Below are 22050 nucleotides of genomic sequence, written 5' to 3'. Positions count from 1 at the left end.
TTTATTTGCATATTTATTTGGAGTTTGAATTTATTCAATAATTATTAGAATTTTAGAATTAATAAAGTTATTTGAATTCTTTATTTATTTATTGATCCATTATTTATTTATCTATGCCAATAAAAGTGCCGCGGCCATTTAACTACCAATTGAATTGTGTTGGGTGTTTCTTTTATATTAAGTTATATTTACAGTTATAGTGCAGTCTACATTCCCATGTACTGGACAAAGTTATAAGAACACTGCACAGAACACTTACCTCATAGTAAGTTTTGCTAATTCTTTATAATAGGATTATACTGTATAATGAGAGCATGTAAAAATAAGATATACATAATATACATCAGTTAGGTTTTGATTCTGCTGATGGTGAAATTGGGCAATTCTCTCGGTAGTGGAACTTTGTCATTTTATTGTTTCTGTTTAGTAAATAATATGTTCTCTGAGTAATAAGCACAAGGTCCGCATGACACTCACATAAAGCTTGACGATTTACAATAAAAACAGGATAAGATAAAATTCACAAAGAAATGTACATCTTCACATCTACTAAGCTGTCAGGTTTGTGTGTCATTCAGAAAGACGATCAATCAGGAAGAGAATTTAAAGGCCAACTCAGTTTTGAAACCATTTTGCACGATCGTAGGTACGCTGAATCACATGCTGGCTTCTTACAGCTTTCGGGATCTCCAGTTTCTCCATTGCAATTCCCAGTTCTACACAACCACTGCTGTCATTACAAACCCTAGTATGTCATGCTCCTTGGGCAGGCTCCTGCATAATGTGGGATAGACAATGTGGAAATACAGCTGCAAGAGAATGACAATTTCATTATGGCGGTGTGGGAGGGGCAGAGACAGATACTGGAGGCTCAAAGATACAAGAAGCCAGCTGGGATTCAACGTAGTAGTCCAGAGTTGGCCTTTAAATCACAACTGAATCATGTTAGACAGGAAGGGAAGGGCGCCGGGTTACGGAATTATAGTACAGGTACCACCATGGGCACCTGTTGAGGTTCCAAGGTATTGTTCCACAGAGCTCAGTCAGTGCAGGGTGTTGTTACGCAGTTACACTCCATCTTAATTACTCAGTGCACGCAGCCCAATGCTCCGACCCCCCGCCGCACAGTTCAGAGAGCACAGGATCAGTGTCCACGGAAAGAAAAATAAATTGCCAGACCGATGGTAAAGACGATGATGGTTCCCAGGACGACCACCAGGAGACGATTTTGGATGATCCTAAAAGAGACAAAAAGAAACACAGGAAGCATTAGTTTTAAGTCTTAAATAAAAAAAAGAAAAAAAAGGCTATTAAGATGAAAAACAGAGACACACTGACAAAGTTCTCTCTTTTTAGAAAGGCAAGCCCCGACTCAATTGTCCCCCTACTCCACAATGCCCAATTAATTTAGCTGTGGTTAAGGATTCCCGCCGAGTAAATTCACCGCCACCGAACAGGCGAGGAGCATTGAGACAGAAGCAATAATTGACATGAAAAAATATTAAAGCCATTCAAGCCAAATCACAAGGGTAAGACCTGACGAGAGAGCAACTTCCGCATGACAGGCTGTGGGAAGTGTCTGTGGCTCTCTTGGAAATTCTGCCATTTCTGGAGCATCGACAAATGCCGCAAATGATCAGAGGGAGACACAGACACCAGCCGAGTACGGGGGATAGATGAAACGAGTCAACTTGCCGACTTTCAGATAAAATATCCAACTCCAGTCTCACTTATTGGTCAGACTGCAACTGTTTTTTTTTTTTTTTTCTTTAAATAACTAGACCTTTTATTTTTAATGTAAAGAAGAACCAGACAAAAAGAACATCCAATGCAGAATTTTTTTCTGTGTTTTTCACATGACACATTACAAATTTACAATAACAGGAATTTATACAATAAAGGGACCAATCTAATGTCCAAACTGTGGCTACAAAATAAATGAACTGGTACACTTGAGGACTCCAGCAGAGATCTTGGAGGACAACACGTCAAAGGTTGAAGGAAACGGCAGGAGTCAGTTATCAGCGGGCACCATTATAGTTTATCAACCTGAAGGCAACTAGATGGTAAATTAGTATGAGGGAATGTAAGAAAAAAAACAATATGGTTCGCTAGGATAGGATAGTAAAGGAGAACAAAATAAATCAGAATATAAGAGTTAGAAAACAAAACGTGTAGCTGATACCGAGGTGTATAAAAACTGACAAAAGGAGGCCAAACACATTAACAGTGCTGCTAAAGCACAGAAAGAGGAGCAAATGGCTACATTCAGTAAGTAGTTATTATCACTAGAGAGATCACTAGCAAGAGGAAGGAGGTCCTGAATCCTCTGTATAGATCATGGGTGTCCAACCTTTTGGCTTCTCTGGGCCACATTGAGTGTAGAGAAATTTTCTTGGGCCGCATATAAAATATATACTATAGTTAAGGTATATAAGTAATAAAACGCCACCGCGCCCTTCCCGCACTGCCGCGTCCCCCCCCCCCCCCCAGCACCAATTTAACACAACTAGAGGATGATCCCTTCCGAGGCAGTCTCTGCCTACAGTTAGTTGGAAGCCACTGTGGCCGTGCCCCCGACCCGCCTTCCTTCCTCCCCAGCAAAAAAAAAAAATTGTCAGGGGGCACTGGGCCGCATTGCCTGCAGTTCCGGGCCGCAGGTTGGACATGCCTGGTATAGATCTTTAGTTATCACTTGAGGGATCACTAGAGGAATCAACCTTTCTAGGTATTTTAGTGGCTGACAGAATACATACTACGGAATCACTAAAATAAAAACTGAGTATTGTTGAGGGAGATCTGGATGTAACAAGTTATTTAGACAATCATCTCTGTTTCGTCTTCTCAGAAGTAAATGGCATTAACAAAAAGAAGCTGGAGGATCCTATTGGTTATAGGGGTGATAGTTCTTTTGCCGGGTTTCTAGAGACATAGGTAGCAGAGGAACTAGCTCACCTAAAGCTCAAAGCAAAGGGCCCTGGTGGTATTCATCCCTAAGTTCTTAAAGAAAATAAGATGCTAAAGGTATATTTGCTGGAGGTATAGTCACTTTTTAATCAATCGGTTCTAACAGGAAAAGTTCTCCATGACTGGTGGACAGCTAAAATTGTACATAAAAACAAGAAGAGTGGCAAGGAAGGAGCTGCAAACTACAGGCCAGCGAGTATAACATTTGTAGTACTAAAATTACGGAATCTAAGATGAAGGATCATTGCTCATTTAGAACCACACAGATGATTGCAAAATGAGCAAACAGTGTAGCCAGGCAGTGGGGAAAGCCAACAGAATTATAGTATGTATCACTAGTGGGATCATCAGCACGATGAAGGAGGTCCTGATTCTTGTATATAGATCTTTTCATTAGCCCTCATTTAGGCCATGGGGTTGCAGGAAAGAAATTCATTCGATACCCCCATCAGCACATGCGGGAATCCCTCCTGCCGGGCCATTGTCTACTCCCGATGGGGGGGGGGAGGGGGGGAGGGGGAGCCATCCCTGCTGGGGGAATACTGCGATTATCGCTTGGAGCTATAGCAGCCACTAACGATAATTGCAAGAGAATCCGGCAGTCCGGTTGTACCCAAGTCGATCTACTTGGTACATTCAGCCTGCCCATTAATGGTTTGAATCTTGGCCAGTTCCTCCTGGACCAGCCAAGATTCGAACTGTGTATGGCTGACCTTAGAATGCTGTTTCCTGCTCTGGAGACCTCACTTACAAAAATATATTGATAAGATCGAACAAGTCCAGAGATGGGCAGCAAAAATGGTGAAAGGACTGAAGGGGGAAAAAAACATATCAGGGGAGACTGCAGGAACTTGGTATGTACAGTTTTGAGGAAAAAAGAGAATGGGGGCGGGGGGGGGGGGGGGTACATGACTGAAACCTTTAAACAAATAAAGGGGGTGAGTAAGGTTCAGGAGAACAGTTTCAATATGAAGCTCATATCAGGAACACGGGGACCTCAAACAAGCAGGAGGAAAGTTCAAAACTAAATTGGACGGCAGCGGTAGTGCGTCAGTCAAAAGTAATGGAATTTTAATATGCGTGGGATAAACATAGATCCATACTCAAACAAAAAGGGTTAAGACTAAAAAAAAAATGGGGGCACTGGTGGTCATTGGAGGACCACTATTTTTCTGCCATCACTCCTCTATGCTTCTAAAGGCAAAAGTTGAGATTTTATATTTGCAAATTTGCATGATTTCGCTTTAACTTCTCTTGATATTGGAATTAGCTAATTTCTTTCTTTAAATAAAAGCTGAACGTAAATATCCAAATCGAATTTACAACCCAAGGCAACAGAACCTTTTACGGTTAGGGTGCAGATGTCTGGGAGGCTACAGGCAAAAAATTACATTTTTTTTAACATATTGAGACAAAAGCGGCCCTTAAAGCGGAGTTCCACCCAAAAGTGGAACTTCCGCTTTAGGTATTCTAACCCCCTGACATGCCACATTTGGCATGTCATTTTTTTTGGGGGGGGGGGGGGGAGCGGGTACCTAGTTTTGACAGGTACCTGCTACCACTTCCGCTCGGAGCGCCGCGGCGCTCTGAGTGGAAGTTCTCCTCTCCCCCTCCCTCCCTGCAATCTTCTGGAACATGTCAGAGGTCCCAGAAGATTGCCGGCCAATCACGACGCATAGCGCAACTCTCGCAAGCACAGTGCGTACCAGGGTGTGAAGCCGCAAACTGTCACATCCGGGTGCCCACACCAGTGATGCCGGCGCCGCAGAGCAGAGAGGGGGAAGAGCGAGGCTTCGGGCGGCTGCATCGCTGGACCGTTGGACAGGTGAGTGTGTGAGGCTGGAACTCCGCTTTAAGTGGTCCACTTAAATGTTCAACCTGAATTAGTAGACAAACCTGAACTAGCAGACACATTTGAACTAGTAGAGATTATGGGGTTGATTTGGTCAAACTGGAGAGTACAAAATCTGGTGCAGTTGTGCATGGTAGCCAATCAGCTTCAACTTCAGCTTGTTCAATTAAGCGTGGGCATTAAAACCTGGAAGCAGATTGGCTTCTGTGCAGAGCTGCACCAGATTTCTCCAGTTTTAGTAAAATCAACCCCAATGAGTATTCCAGTACTACCTAAAGGAGTTGTGAAGGCAGAAGGTTTTTTTTTTATCTTAATGCATTCTATGCATTAAGATAAAAAGCCTTCTGTGTGCAGCAGCATCCCCAGCACCCCCTAATACTTACCTAAGCCTCATCTATATCCAGCGATGTCCACGAGCCGAGGGACTCTCCCTCCTGATTGGCTGACACACAGCAGCGGCACCATTGGCTCCCGCGGCTGTCAATCAAAGTCAACCAATCAGGAGAAAGAGAGAGAGAGGTGAATGGTAACTCCATGTCTGCATGGACACACGGAGCTGCAGCTCGGCTCGGGTGCCCCAATAGCAAGCTGCTTCTTGTGGGGGCACTCGACAGGAGGGAGGGGCCAGGAGCAGCGAAGAGGGACCTGAGAAGAGGAAGATTCAGGCTGCTTTATGCAAAACCAACTGTATAGAGGAAAGTAAATATAACAGGTTTTTTATTTTAAAAAAAAATAGACTTTACAACCACTTTTAGGGGATAGGAAGCAGCAAGGCAACAATAAAAAAGTAAAGAATGTATTTTCAGACTTGCTTGTCTATCTTGATATCAGAAAACCAAAATAAGAAAACCAGGGAAAGTACGAGGAGAGCCTGACAGATTACAATTGCTGAGTGATAGAGATATCTCTGGCTTCACTCCTTGCACATCCTTACAGGAGACTGGGGCCTGTAAATTTTAAAATCGAAAAGAAGGTCAAGGATGCTTTCTTCTATTTAAGTTGTACTTGTATTAAAGACTTCGAGGTCTATTAGCTCTGCTGCCCCCCTGAAAAGCCCCCGGGGCACAGCAGAAATAAATGATAGAATTGAGGTGCTATATCTGCAAATTTGCCTAAAGTGTATCTAGTGGGAAAACTTTTATATAATGTGGGTGAGGATTAGACTCTCTGTCAAGTTTTCATTGTCTGTATACCCAAAGGCGAGATTCATCCTCTTTATTTGTACCACCACACCATGAAAAAGATAAATGGTAAATTCAAAAAGTTGACCCCAGGACAAGAGGTGAGGGAAAAGCTTCCAATGGGGATAGCTGGTCCAGGGACAACACCCGAAAGGCCCATACACACAGTAAATAAATCAGAAGTAAAACTTTGTCTGACGAACGATCTGCTGATTTTCGGATGGTTAGTATGGTGCTTTCGACAGCCGAGTACGACAAAAACTGAATGTGAAGGCTATAAAACTTTTATCGTAAGTGAACACAATGTCCGAATTTTGATTAATTAGTACAGTTTTTGTCTGAAAAGAATCATAAAAGCAAGACTAGGCATGCTCAGAAACGAAAGAACACATACAAAACAATTCAACACATGACATCACTTCTGAAGATGTATTCTATACTACGAAAGCTTTCGTATGTTGAGTAACCTCTTCACGTTCCATATGAGACTAGCATGCAACAAAAAACGGACAAAGATTCCTCCGATAATCTGATCGTGTGTACGAGTCTTTAGACCAGGGATCCTCAAACTACGGCCCTCCAGCTATTGCGGAACTACACATCCCATGAGGCATTGTAAACCTCTGACATTCACAGACAAGACTAGGCATGATGGGAATTGTAGTTCCTGAACAACTAGAAGGCCGTAGTTTGAAGACCCCTGCTTTAGAGGGAAATTCTAACTTTTTGGAGATTTCTTCCCAACTCCTGTTGTGTCTCTAGGACAATGACGGTAAATGTACCCAATAGTATACAGACAGCAAAAAATAATTCAACACTATAAAAAAAAATTAAAAAAGATTTGGCTGTACACATACTTTTAATTGCCAAGAAAATCTAAAGCATTTACTTTCTATATAAAGTCTGCAGAGTTTTGCTCTATGGAAAATTATGACAAATAAAGCTATGTTGTTTTTAATACATAAAACCTAAATTAGAACTGGCAAGATTAAAGCATTTGTAAAGGTTCCGATTTTATTTTTTTTATTTAACCACTTCTGGACCAGAAGATTTTCCCCCTTAATGACCAGGCCATATTTTGTGATTCGGCACTGTGTTGCTTTAACGGAAAATTGCGCGGTCGTGCGACGCTGTACCCAAATAAAATTGATGTCCTTTTTTTCCCACAAATACAGCTTTCTTTTGGTGGTATTTGATCACCTCTGCGATTTTTATTTTTTGCGCTATAAACAAAAAAAGAGCAACAATTTCTTAAAAATAAACAATATTTTTCACTTTCTGCTATACAGTAATCCCTCGCTCCATCGCGGTTCAGTTTTTGAGGTCCCAGTATATTGCGGTTTGTTCTGTAATGTTATTTTACTATATAAATGATTAAAAATTAAATATTTGTGTGTTTTCCATTGCTCTTGCTCTGTCTCTCAGTATCTTTTATGTGTTTAAATGAGTTTCTATTGTTTTAGAGCCCATTCACATTAGCGCGACTTGTCAGGCGACTTGTCAGCCTGACAAGTCGCGCTCGGTCGCAGTCCATTGATAGCACAGGACCCGTTCTAATAGGAGCGACACAAGTCACTCCGACTTAGAAAAAGGGTCCTGTACTACTTTGGGGGGACCTGGAGGCGACTTGCATAGACTTCCATTATGTGAAGTCTCTGCAAGTCGCGCCGAAGGCGCGGTGCACGCGACTTCACAGATCGCCCCCCAAAGTCGTGTCGTGCTAATCTGAATGGGCTCTTAAAAGTGTGTTTGAAGACCTTAAAATGCTTTTAAAAGTACAGTGACAGTAAAAAAAAACCATGCCTACAGTGTATTTTAATAGGGCTTTTCTATTTTGTGGATTTTCACTTTCCGCGGCCGGGTCCAGAATGAAACCCCCGCAATGGGGGGGGGGGGTTTACTGTATAACATTCTCAAAAAAAATGTAAAAATCTAAATTTTTAATAGTTTAGGCCAATTTAATTTCTGCTACATATTTTTGGTAAAAAAGAAAAAAAATCGCAATATGCTTATTTTGATTGGTTTGCGCAAAAGTTATCGCGTCTACTAACTACGGGAAAGATTTATGTAATTTTTATTGTTTTTTTTTTTTTTTACTAGTACTGGCGGCGTTCAGCGATTTTTAGCAGGACTGTGACATTGCGGTGGACAGATCAGACCCCTAACTGACATTTTTGACACTTTTGGGGGTACCAGTGAAATTACTACAGTAATCAGTGCTAAAAATATGCACTATTACTGTAATAATGACATTGGCAGGGAATAGGTTAACCTAGTGGGTGATCAAGGGGTTAAATGTAAGCCTAGGGGAGTGATTACTAACTGTATGGGGGCGGGGCTTTTGAAATGATCATAGAGAGCTGTGATCCTATATAGAAGGATCACAGGCACTCTGTGATCATTTCAGAGAGAAGAATGGTCAGCTGTGTTTACAACAGCTTCCCAGTCTTCTCTCTCAGCGGACAGTGATCACGGCCCCATGCATCGGCATCCCTGCTGCCTAGTAAGGATGGGCGTGCTTGCCCCCCAGCACCTGGCATGCGACCAATGTACCCCTACTTCGGTTCACGCAGGAGGGGCTGCCTGCCGCAGTATATCTGCGGCGAGCGGTCCAGAACTGGATAAAGAGGAACTATACCCTCTTATTGTTTCCAACCAAGGAAGCTGCCATCTTGGCCTCTATTTGATGTGCAACTGCCAGGGTGCTGCACATGTGATTAGTTATGACTTTGATGGTTTGACAGCTTGGTTGAGAGCACAAGCAATGTGACAGTTACATTCCTGGTGTGGTATATGGCTTTTTATTTCTGGTGTGGAACCAGAACTGGTAAATTGATGGGTTTAGTGCCGGGTCACACTTATGCGATGTGAGAAGGCTGCGAATTCGCAGCCTGTTCCCGCATCGCAAACGCACCCTTGGCAATTCACACTGCCATATGCGATACGCTGGGGGTGTCAATGACATGTTAACGACACCCCCAGTTTGATTGCATATCGCGGTGCGATCTTTACAGTTCGCACAGGATCGGATCGCACAAGTGTGAACCACTGTGCTATCCGATCCTGATGCGGCTGAAAAAAAGGGTCATGTGCGACTTTTGTGCGGGTGCAGTGCGAATTCAGCCATACAAAGTGTATGGCTGAATTCGCACCGCACAGCCGATCGCATGTAATGAAGGAGCAGTGCGCTTCGATATTACATGCGATCGCCGCAGCCGCAAGAATGTGAACCGGCACTTAGTTCCGCTTTAATTGTAAATGGGCCCTAAACTGCTTGAAAATGTGTATGGGTTCTGTCCCTTGTGTTGATTGTGAACAGCAGACATAAATATACAAAAGGGTAAAACAACATACGGTGTGTGGGAATCCGCAGCCATACCAGTATGTGGATACGTCCGCTCTCGTAGTGAGTTACACTGTGTGCGGTGGCTAGTTTTGTCTAAGACAATTAGCTAGGACGGTGGCGTTACTGCAGCAGCCCAACACTTTATTTTCTACAAAATAAAAAGACTCTGTGTATGGAAAGGTTTCAGTGAACTGTATCGGGAAGGGCGCCGGTCAGACAGCTAGAGTAGGATTTGATAACCTGCTGGAGCTGATCCGCGAGACCTGAGATTGATTATCTGGAGAGCTGTGAGCCTCTCATTCATTACTAGTGTCAGCTGTATAATAGCAGCTACAAAAGTGTAATCGCTGCGAACATTAGCTAATAGCTTCTCACAACAATGGATGCTAATACTGCGTAAATAACCCTCGCCATGCCGCGCAGAACGAAGTCCAATCACTTGTCCCGACACGCTGAGTGCGAGCGCCTTCTATATCACTGTCAGCATTGTGTGCAAAGCCAATAATCACTATTGTTTTTCCTTTTCCTCTATGTGTACAGCACCTTGTCATAGGGGGAACGCCGAACCATTCAACAGACAATCAAACATCCTCAAAGTCCGGGAAGACAAATACAGTCCAGCCACAGCATTTTAGTGCTTAGTGAATGTTGGCTTCTATTAAACCCAAAAGCAAACATTTATTTTATGGCAGCTTTCTAATTCTTACATGTGATGGCTGCATTCCTTTTCTTTTTTTAGGCTTTCTTTTTTCATCTGGTGATCTGGCCAGTAAAGTGGGGTACACACTCTAGGAAAATCGGGCGAACGATCGTCTGATTTCCCTGATTTTTTTCTCATCAAATCGGAAACCGTTGAAAGAAAATTTGTACAAAATTCTCGTACGAAAATGGCTTTTCTTTTTGTTATTGATTGTCTCTGATCATGCGCACTCTTTAGTTTCTGATTTTTCTTGGACAAGGATCGTCCAAAAATGGTACACATTAACCACTTTATGAATGCCCCCCGCAGCAGCCGCTCCTAGGCAAACTGACGTAGCTATACGTCGGTCGCGAGCAGGAGGCGAGCACGCACCGCCAGCGGGGGAAGCCGATGCATGGGGCAGGCTGCTCAGATTGCCGCCTGACACCCGCGATCGCTCCCCGCTGAGAGAGAAGAGCGGTCGGCTGTTGTAAACACAGCTGACCGTTCTTCTCCCTGGAATGATCATAGGGCCCATGTGATCCTTCTATATAGGATTACATGTCTCTATGGTCATTTCACAAGCCACGCCCCCCACAGTTAGAATCACTCCCCTAGGCTCACATTTAACCCTTTGATCACCCACACAGTCAACCCCTTCCCTGCCAGTGTAATTGTTACAGTAACAGTGCATATTTTTAGCACTGATTACTGTAGTAATGTCACTGGTCCCCCCAAAAGTGTAAAAAATGTCAGTCGGGTCCGATTTGTCCACCGCAACTTTTTGGGATATAATATAATAATAATAATATGTATTTTATATAACTTTGACTATCCCTCCTTTGCAGCCTGTAAAGTCCAATTCTCTTCTTTTTTTCTTTTTCGATGTGACCACCTATATATATATACATTCAATCCACTGATTGAGGTAAGTACTCCTTGTTGCTGGTCCAGCAATAAGGTGTATATACCTCAATCAATGGACTGAATGTATATAGGTGGTCACGGTGACATCTTCACTGAGATCACTATATTTTGATATGTGTTTTTACATAGTTGCCTTTTGGTGCCTTTGTTGTTCTTAGGCCCCTTTCACACATCCGGACCATTCATTTTATCAGTTCAGTCACGTCAAAATGGATAAAGTATGCATCAGTTTTTCATCCGTTTTTCGTCCGTTTTTTTTAAATCCACTACTAATGCAAAAACGGATGAAAAACTGACCGTTTGTCAATTTACATCAGTTTTTTGCCCCATCCATTTTTTTAATGGAAGAAAAAAAGGGCTTTCATTCATTAAAAAAAAAAAAAAAAAAAAACGGACATTGACGGAAGCGGATGAAAACGGATGTAAATGAATGATCATCCGTTGTCATCCGTTTTTCCATAGGAATGCATTGATGTCTGTTTTTCATCCTTCAATGGATGGATGAAATACGGACAAATAAAGATGAAATTTGATACTGATGATATTATAGTAAAGATGATATTTGATATTGATGATGATATAATAAAGATGATATTTGATATTGATGATGTTATAATAAAGATTATATTTGATATTGATGATGTTATAATAAAGATGATATTTGATATTGATGATGATATTATAATAAAGATATTTAATATTGATGATATTATAGTAAAGATGATATTTGATATTGATGATGTTATAATAAAGATTATATTTGATATTGATGATGTTATAATAAAGATGATATTTGATATTGATGATGATATTATAATAAAGATATTTAATATTGATGATATTATAGTAAAGATGATATTTGATACTGATGATATTATAATAAAGATGATATTTGATATTGATGATGATATAATAAAGATATTTGATATTATAATAAAGATGATATTTGATAGTAATGATATTATAAAAAAGATTATATTTTTTTACTAATACAATAAGTTTGTCTCATGTCAGTGCCAATAAAATCCCCCATAGCAGGACTGTGCCTTGCAAAACATTTTGCTGAGCAGTGTGAAGATGCTCATTCATGGGTTGGAAGGAGAAGAAATATAAATTTGCTCAACTAAATAGTGGTATCACCCTTTAAGCCAGGGGTGGGGAACCTACGTCCCGGGGGCCGTATGCGGCCCTTGAAGTCATTTGGTCCGGCCCCCCATGCAGCTGAGTCTGTGTCAGTACCAGCCTGAGCCAGCAGTACCAGCCAGCTGTACCCACCAGCAGTACCAGCCTGAGCCAGCAGTACCCACAGCAGTACCAGCCAGCTATGCCCACCAGCATTACCCGCCAGCAGTTATTTTCAAAACTTACCACCACAAGGTCGACTGCGCTCCAGACTGACCGACGCAAACCTGGAAAACCAGTAGCGAGTAGCAATATCATCAATACCAGCTAACCTCACAAACCTCACCAAAGAGAAGCAATTGCAGCCATCACATTAGGGGTGAGTTAATTAAATGTTTGACCAAATATAACAGGCACATTTTTAAGTTGATAATTTTGTACGGCCCCCGAATGATTTTATAAATACCCAAATGGCCCTCGGCAGAAAAAAGGTTCCCCACCCCTGCTTTAAGCAATGCATTGGGAATCAGAAGACTGGCTGGACAGAGCTGCAGAATTTTGGCCAGAAAATGGATGATATGTATGAGATTCAATGGGGTATGTGAATGAAGCTGCACCTGGTGTTTGTGAAGCTGCCACATACTGGAGGGTAGCTGACCAACATGCTGGGCGGCCTCCATATCTGCTCTCGTGAAACCCTATAGTGACCCCTCAGCATCCTTCCTGGTGGACCTGGGGGTAAACCATGACAGGTCCTCTCCCCAATGACAGTGCCAACCTCTCTATCCTCCCTGACAGGTTACAGAGCCGTCACATTTGCAGACACGTCTTCCGCAAAACTGCTTTAGTGTTTGTGTCCACGCTCCCAGCGGGAGATGAATGGGGCGCTTTGTCCTCATTTATCACTTAACGCTCAGCTAAGATCTGTCCGCTTTCTCTTCTCCTCCCCAAAGAAACAAAAGTCTCCAGCAAGGCCTCCATTCTCAGCCCATGACAGCTGATGGATTGGGGCGGCCGGCTGCACATTACCATACACGGGAGATGCTGTGCTGGACAATTCCAGGGTCACAGTTATTCTAAACGCTGAAGGGACCCATCACTTAACCTGGATTCTGATGGATAGAGGCTGGGGGATTCTGGGAAGTCTACATGTGCCAATACTTCCATTGGAGGAAACCAATAAGAGAACATGTCACAAAGCAAGCACTGGGAATTAAAGCTGCTTATATTTCGCCTTCCCTGGTTCCTTCATTCCCCTCATCTAATTAAATTAAAATATAAAAAAAAATAGATATTAAAAATATTAATTAAAATAAAATCTGTGATGTGATGTCATTACTGCATCTCTGTGCTTCTCAATGCAGCGCAGGCAGATCATGGCTGGTGGGAGGGGCCAGCAGGGTACTCTACATCGCTAATTAAGAGCCTTTATGCAAGCATACTGTGAGCTTCTCTCAGTGAGTCGCATGGAGCCCCCCTTATTTCCTGGCTGGAGGATACCCAGCTTTCTCTAGCCCTTTCCTACCCAGCCTGACTGTCCTTGGCCAGCCCCTTTCACTGTGGGCATTACCTAAGTTAATCTGGATGCAATGCTGTGATGTTTTCAGGAAGCCCCATGTAAAGCACCCTGATGGCTCCTCCCGCCACCCATGATCTGCCTGCATAGAAAAGCAGAGAGACCCAGTAATGACACCACTGATTCTAAAATGAGGTATGTAATAAAAACAGAAAGAGTTTTCTCCAAAATTTGAATGAGCAAGTTGATGAAGCGGGGGGAGGGCCTTGTGGCCCTTTCAGAGCTTCTAGATAGAGGGAGGGAGGCAGGCATTTTGGGTCATGTGACTGCTGTGTCTGGCTGTCACAGCCGTCATATGACTGCAAAGCTCTGGACCGCAAGTATGCATCAGCAGCTTTCCAATCCCCTCCAGCCAGAGGCGTAACAAGAACCTTCAGGGCCCCGGTGCAAGAAACCAAGAAGTCCCCCCCCTGACCCCTGGCCTGGGCCCTTACCTTCAAGTCTGGGGCTCTTCCCACTGATCCTGGGGCCCTTTACTCTCGTTGAGGGGCCCTTTATTACGGTCCCGCAGCGGGGACCCTTTCACAAGTTCTGCAGTGGGCCCCCTTCCTGCCATCTTGGGACCTCCCCACAGTGGTGGAATGCCAGAGCCCGGTCGCAAGTGTGACCTTTGCGATCCTGCTAGTTCATCCACTGATCGTTTTTATTTTTTGGTATTTTAATTGTATTATTGCAATGTCACTGACTATGACTCTGTCCTTTCAGAAAAGGAAGGAGCTGGTAAATTACATATTTACCGACCCCTTCCTGGTTCTCTATTGTGACATCCTATCCTATTCCAGGTGTACAGGGGAGCCACACAGGCCCCCTGGAGCATGGGGCCCGGTTTCAATTGCAACCCCTGTAGTTGCACCCCTGCCGCCAGCAAATGTGCTGGGAGCGTGCAGGACGTGCGCTCTCGACACAAGGGTCTTTACATTTAGCTTGCATATATACAGTCTCTCAACATTTAAGCCCACCTACCAAGGGTCCACATATATGGAGGTAAATGGTTAGCGATTAAGCTCCAGTGGGCGGAGGGAAACATGTCAGGGGGCGTAGCTTTGGTGGAGACTCATGGGCTGAGGCCTACACTAGGTTGGATGGACAGGAGTGCGGCACGTCTTTGATTTTACTCAGCTTTATTAAATCATTTTTGGAGCATTAAAATAAGTGGAAATTCAAACACCTACATTTTTTTAAAGTGGTAGTAAACTCACATCTCTGACTTTTACCTGTAGGTAAACCTATAGGTAGTGTAAATATCTCCTAAACGTGCACCGTTTAGGAGATATTTACTGTACATGCAGTCAGTAGCGTCACCGGTCCATGCTCTCTGAAGGAACGGTCACCCGTGCATTCCCTTCAGAGTCCTATGCCATAAGCGTCATTGCAGGCCCGGCCATTCACACAGCCAAAGCCCGCAAACCCGGAAGACCGAGCGAAGATGTTAGCCCTCTCAGTGGTGGCAGGGTGGCGCTGGAGGGCTTCGTTTTCAGGTAAGTTTCACAAAATATGCTAGTATGTGGTGCATACTAGCACATTATGATATTGCCTTGCAAAAAAAAAAAGAACAGACAGCGATTTACCACCGCTTTAATTTTTACATCTTAATTATCGTTTCAAAAGTTATTTTCAGTTTTTTATTTTAAATCTGAAGCTTCCATTAAATTATTCCCTGGTAACCCTGCCATGAAGGTTCTTGCTCAGCCAGTTCTTGTATTATGGTGACAACATCGTGCTGGTCTACCAAATGTGCACCTACGTTGTCACACAGGCTTCTGATAGAGACTACAAGTGGTTGTTTTAAAGCACATTATACTGGCATGGTCCACTGTTGTCACGATCTGGATGGAAATGCAACCTGAGAAATTTCTTGCACCCATCACTGGAGTCCATGTAGACAAGAAGTGGCTGCAGGAGATCAACTACACCGAGATGCAACAAAGGATAAAAAAAGTAATTGTTTATGATAGAGAGAGAAAACGGAATGTCATTCAGAGGGGTAAAATCTACTTTAATTCTTCATGGTCCTCATAACTTGACTTGTAGCGATAGGGGGGGGGGGGGGGGTGTCCTAAAAGCTGATCCTCTTTCCCATCTCAATTAGTTGGGTAGTATTGAGCTTCATGAAGGGTGCTGGTAGGAATACGTATTTAATATTGCGTTCCAGCAACACTGGAAAACGCTGGGAATCAGATAAATTGAATCTCTGCAGTGAAATCTTCTTTTCTGGACGAATCTCCATTTTCTGCCGCATTCAATACTCGGTAATATTCCTCCTGCACAGTGGGCCTGACATCCATTTCACTGGTGGGATGAGGGCCTGAAGGCATCTCTAGCGTTCATTTACGAGACAGAAAATGCGAGGGAAATGAGCCTCATTCTGGGCCTTCTTGGGAGAGGAAACGAGTTTGTTTTTGCAAAAAAAAAAAACCACCTTCGTTAACGCAGATCCTGTGCCGTGGATAAATGATCAGCCGCTCGGCACAGACAACTGGGGCTGCACATTAAAAAACGCCTAACAGCCTGTACCTGTGCCAAGATTGCGGGTAACAGATGCCGCCGAGGTAGATGTGGTGCCACCTGGAAGGACTAATTGAAAGCCTGTTTTCTAATCGCACGGATCCCAATCAAAGTCGTGTTTCTAGGAATCTGTAAATGCCTGGCTGGGACAGCACATGTGATGAAGGAAGCAGATTAATCCTTTAAAAGGGGATTATGTACAAAGCCTTCAGCTGCGGCAAACTGGCTGACCAATCAGCAGTAATCGCCTCTGCCTCAAACAAATGAAGACGTGCGATGCGACCTCACAATAATAGGAGCGACTGCGATAATCTGCGGTGGAAAAGAAAATGGATAAACCTGCATATCCAATACTAAAAAAACAGTGAACCGGACATTCAATAAACTTTCACTGCAGGTGCATCCTTGGGGGCACATGTTTTTACATGATCGTGATTCATTCACCACCAGTGAATGTTTGGTGAAAGTCACATTCACTGCTTTACAAACATGCCCCTTTATGGTATTTTCTGATAAATGTAGTGTAAACACAGCCAAAGTTTTTGTTCCAGTGACTCCAGCAGGAAATGTGGGCTCCCCTGAGGTGTGAAATCTAAAAGGCAGTTAGTCTGCACCAGAGCTTCGATGGTAGAAATGGGATGAGAATCTTTATTGGTCCCAGTTTACTTTACTGGAAACTGAGAGAAGATGTCAGCCCTTAGAATGGGGGGGGGGGGGGGGGGACAATGGTGCGATGGCTGTTCACAGGGCTGCAGATGAGAGAATGGTCAGGGCCTTGCAGAGGTCTAGGTAGGCAGCAGGCATAAGCGCAGTCAGGGCAGAGCAGAGGTCTAGGTAGGCAGCAATCATAAGCGTAGTCAGGGCCGAGCAGAGGTCTAGGTAAGCAGCAAGCATGAACATAGCAGGGCTGAGCAGAAGTCTAGGTAGGCAGCAAACATGAACATAGTCAGTGCTGAGCAGAGGTCTATGGAAGCAGCAAGCATGACGTAATCAGAGCCGAGCAGAGGACTAGGTAGGCAGCAAGCATGAGCGTAGTCAGGCCTGAGCAGAGGCAGCAAGCTAAACCATTGTCAGGTCAATCTGGATTGGCAACAAACGGCAACTGCTCTTTAGCTCTTAGATAGCTGTTGATAAAACACAACACCAGCCACTTCAAGGGCTGGAGCTTAAATACCTCCTTGGTCAGAGGATACATATATCTTGGATCGTTAGCGAGAAATAAGTGTAGCACCCTCCAAGGTAGGTGCTAGGTAAATTATAGTGGGGCCTTGCCTGCTTAACAGCAGGGCCATATTGTTCAGTTAGGCTGACGTGCTCCTAGGTGTGCCTGTTGTGCTGGGGAGTCTTCCCACTGTATCCCAATGAGGGCTCTCATTGGGCAGTGGAGGAAACCTGGCCAATAGCACACCAGGGCTTGTATTCATCCTGGAAGGGCAGATTCTGCCACACAGCATTATGGGAGGGGGTATAAGTCTGTGGGGCGCGCATGTCAGATGGTCTTTGGCGGGAAACAGAGTCCCAGGAGGGAGGAGACGGCTGTCTCTCCTCCTGTCAAGAGGAATCGGGTATCCCAGGTGGCTTGCCTGAGGGGATACAGGGCTGAGCTGAGCTGCAGAGAAGGATCCAGTGTGCTGAGGACCAGCAGAACTGTTGGGGGACGAGTTTCAGGAAAGCATTCTGAGTCGTGAGTACTGCAAACTGCCCCTGGGGTCTGCCTAGGAGAGGGGACCACTCCGGAGAAGGTCAGAGGGATCCAGGAGCTAGCTAGTCGGGCAGCGGTGACAGAAAAGGGGGTGCCAGAGTTAACCCTGAAGAGTAAAGGGGGTGCCAGCGGTTGGGCCCTGAAATGTAAAGTGTTTTGTTGCAGCAGTAATTGCAAGTGGCTACCTCAGTCAGGGAGGACTGGAGGAAGCAGTGAAAAAGGACTTTTGAGCTAACAGGAGTGTCAGAAGTCAGTTTCAGTGACAGCAAGTCAGTGTTCACAAGCGCCAGTAAGCGTTGGTCGGCATTCAGCCGGCGTCAAGTCAGCACTAGAAGGCCTTTTTTCTCAAGTGTCCCATTCTTGTAACTAGTTGAGCCAGAGGAGTATCCCACTCATTCCCTTCTCCCATCCAAGTTCCTAAAATTAAACTAAAAACCAAAGATGCCGGACTGGTCATTGTCTCAGTATTCACATTTGGGCAATGAGCTTAAATGTGCTGTTGGTGTTAACGGTAACCATGGCAGACCCATATCCAGCACTGATGCCGGATATACTGCTACATATGGAAGTCCTGGCAGTGAGTGAGTTCCATTGGAGGCTTTGAGTGAGATTTAGCGAGTACTATTGGAAATCCTGGCAGGGATATAGCGAGTACCATTTGAAGTCCTGGCAGGGATTCTGCAAGTACCATTGGAACTCCTAGCAGCAATTCTGCAAGTAGGAGTTTTGAAAGTCCTGGCATGCATTCTGAGTGTACCATAACAGGATGTTTTTGGATAGAGAGGGGTAAGAGTTTATGATACGCCCTGCATCTCCAATTGAGGTTTTCCATCACTTCGTCCGCCTGTCACCAGGACAGGAAATGAGGTGAAACTTTTCCAATGGAGTTTCAACAAAGAATCTTGCTTCCTGCATTTTGGAAAAGTCTGACTGTAGCTACTATCATCCAACACCAATGTGAAGCTGTCATGTTACTGATGACCCCATGACTCCGGTCATCTGGTTCAAATGCATCCATTAGCCTCCTGTTTCTAGCACAGAAGTGACAAACCTTCTGACAAGCCGTCTTTCAACCATAGCCATGTAGACCCTTGGGAGTGTCTAGAATAATGCTGAAGACATCTCCCCTTCTTTCTCAGTTGGAACAAAGTTTTGTTTGCTTTTTTTTCATGTGACAAACCTTAAAGCGGTTGTAAACCCGAAAAAAAAAAAAAACCTGCAAGACAAAGGCATAATCAGCCAGTATGCATCGCATACTAGCTCATTATGTATTACTTACCTTAGAATGAAGCCTCGACATGGACCCCCGGACATCGCTGCGGGCGCTGCCATGATCCCTCGGCGTCTCTTCCGGGTTCGGCGGCTCGGCGCTGTGATTGGCCGGAGCCGCGATGACGTCACTCCCGCGTGGGAGTGATTTTACGGCAAGCTCCCGGCAAGGAAAACTGAAGGTCCCCCCGGACCTTCAGAGCGCATGCGCCGCTCGCGTGAGCGGCTGCATGCACTGCAAATATCTCCTAAACCGTGCCGGTTTAGGAGATATTAATTGTACCTACAGGTAAGCCTTATTATAGGCTTACCTGTAGGTAAAAGTGTCAAAAAGCGGGATACTACCGCTTTAAAGCTTGAGCTACATGGCCAATTTCCAATCTTTTTCACTCTATCCATGATTACCATAACAGGGCCTTAAAAAGAGTTTGGTCATCTCCACAATATGTAATTAGAGTATAGGATGGGGGGAAAGCTGCAAATGTATCACTACAAGAAAAGATCTATTAAAATCTTCACTTGAGCTTTGACTAGGGAAGGTATTCATTACATGGAACTTTGGGAGATTTAGGACCTTTGTAAAGTTACAAGTCGAACTCCAGGCCAAAATGTTTTTGGTTAGAACAGGAAAAGATTTGAAGTTCTGTCAAATTTTTTACAGCTGCCTGTGTCCCCGCTAAGGAGATTTCCCATTTAGGAAAGGATTCTAAAGATTTTGAATGTTCTTTTTCGCACTGTCCAGTCATAATAAGGACAATTGATGAGCAGAAAAAGTCTGGCAGATCGCAAGCTAATGATCACTGATATAGATAATGTACCTATCTGAGTAATAAAACGTCTTTTTTTTTTTGTACGATTTTTTACAATAAAAGTAAGAGGACGACATAAAACTAGTGTGATATTTGACACAATTTTTGATAAACTAACGCATCAATGGATGTAGTAGCAATTCTCAATGAATTCTCAAGGTGCTCATCAGATATTTTGGTTCTAATTTTGCCCTTCGTGTGCTTCATCCTTGAACATAGTTGCTCCCAAATATAGGTGGGAAAACTGATAACATGAATAAGGCGTTATTGTGAAGAGTAGGGTATTTTTCTTTGGGAAGATAAATCTTACAAAATTTAAAGAGACGCTGTCAAACGTTTCTTCGGCCTTATGTGTTTGCTAAGTGTAAATGCATTTTTACCAAACCCCCCCCCCCCCCCCCCCAAAAAACAAAAATAAAAAATTTTTAAGTAAGTTTATTATTTTGCGTATGCCTGAATTCATGACCTGTGTGACGTAGGTTGGACGCCCGTGGTATAGGAGATCCATAGATATGGCTGGTATCTGCTCTTATGCTTTCCCCTTCTTCCATCATCTCAATAGCCATTGAAGAACGTATTGCAATACAATCCTGCCACCCTACAGAAAACTTGTCACTTAGCTAGATGAGATTATTTTATCTTCATTACTTTAAGGGCTCTTTCACAAGGGCGGTCCGATCAGATCCGCCTGTCAGTTTTTTAGGCGGATCTGATCGGATGCCCCATTCATGTCCGCTGACACCCGCTGCCATCCGCATCCAATCCTGTCCATGAAATCCGGACAGATGGAAACCCTATTTTCCATCCGTCCTGGGGATCGGATTGGATGGGTTCGGATGAGAGCAGACAGGCGTTTCGCTCTCATCCGATTCCCCATAGAGAGCAGCGGGGGCTGTGACACCTCCCTCTCCGCACTGCAAGCGGAGATGGAGCTGTCATCCGCCGGCTTAGCGCGGATTGGCGGATCGATCCCCGCTGAGCAACACGGATCCGCCTACGGAGGCAGACCGTGTGAAAGAGCCCTTAAGCAACATAGATATCTAAGGCCCCTTTTACACAGGCGGACCGTTCAGATCCGCCTGTCAGTTTTTTTGGTGGATCTGAACAGTCCCCCCATGCATTCCTATGGGAATAGTCCGCTGACATCCGATCCGTCAAATCTGGACAGATGGAAACCCTATTTTCCATCCGTTCAGCGGATCGGAGGGGATCGGATGAGAACGGACCAAGGGTCCGTTCCCATCCGATTTCCCCATAGAGATGCATGGGGAACGGACAGATGTGTCTCTGCACACAGCACGGAGACACAGCTGTCATCCTCCTGCTCAGCGGGGGACGGAGTGTGTGAAAGGAGCCTTCTAGCTTTTTGGCTTAATGTGTTGTGTTCCTCCCCCCTAGCCGCCGCCCCCCCCCCCCCCCCCCTTAGCCTCTAGGGTCTTGCTCTCTGTCAAGGGCAGGGTCTTCAGAGGAAAGTAGAGGGATCCTGGGGGGCAGCTGCATGTCATGGCTATATGTCCTCTCTAGTAGCATGGCACATCTAGGAACATCCATCTTCGTAATAATACCAACCTGGCACACACTAGCCTTTGTGGCATCTTTGTAGTATTGCACATTTTAGTATGGAGCATCTAGTAATTCCCCTTGTAGTGTATATTTCATTGAAGTTCTCCAGTAATACTGTGCCTCTTGTAACTTGGCCCCTGCGGTAACATGGCATTTTAGGTAATGCGTCATGTCTGGTAACATGGTTTCTCTGGTAGCGTAAGCACTGGCTCTGACTGCGATTCCATAGTCCTTTCCAATGTCATCTCTTTGTGTGTACTAGCAGAGCAGAGACGGTGCTTGGGACATGACCTGTTGGAGGGAGGGGCTAAAAGTGCCGGAGGGTCCATGCCTACAGATTCTTGATCTATAAATTGGGCCCTGGTTATCGCCCAGAACTCAGAGAAGCGCCTCGCAGTCACATGTATCCCGGAGATATAACAGACAACCAGACTGTGAAACAGCCTGGCTCGTGTTTGTGTATTGTAATCGCAGACGGGTTATTAAATAAACATTGCCCGTACAGTTCTTTCCTTTAAAGTGCAGAACGCTGATAGAGAGCGTAGCTCAGGG

At 44.3% G+C, this 22050-nt stretch overlaps 1 protein-coding gene across 4 annotated transcripts in view; it reads right to left on the bottom strand.

Annotated features, from left to right (window-relative positions):
• Nucleotides 1–266: 266 nt before the first annotated feature.
• The window catches only part of VTI1A (vesicle transport through interaction with t-SNAREs 1A), a 710402-nt gene continuing 688618 nt past the window's right edge, over nt 267–22050 (bottom strand). For all 4 annotated transcript variants that reach the window (XM_082268376.1, XM_082268374.1, XM_082268377.1 and 1 more), the window contains one exon: nt 267–1238. Coding sequence is in view for 2 of the 4 variants with exons in the window: in XM_082268374.1 (XP_082124500.1) it covers nt 1145–1238 (94 nt within the window). In the remaining 2 variants the exon portion in view is untranslated. The remainder of the gene's footprint in view (nt 1239–22050) is intronic.

This window comes from Pelophylax lessonae (genome assembly GCF_965119305.1).
Source record: "Pelophylax lessonae genome assembly, chromosome: 9".
In the NCBI taxonomy this organism is placed as follows: Eukaryota; Metazoa; Chordata; class Amphibia; order Anura; family Ranidae; genus Pelophylax; species Pelophylax lessonae.
The sequence above is the reverse complement of the archived record's forward strand: the minus strand, read 5'-3'. Positions and strand labels throughout refer to the sequence as shown.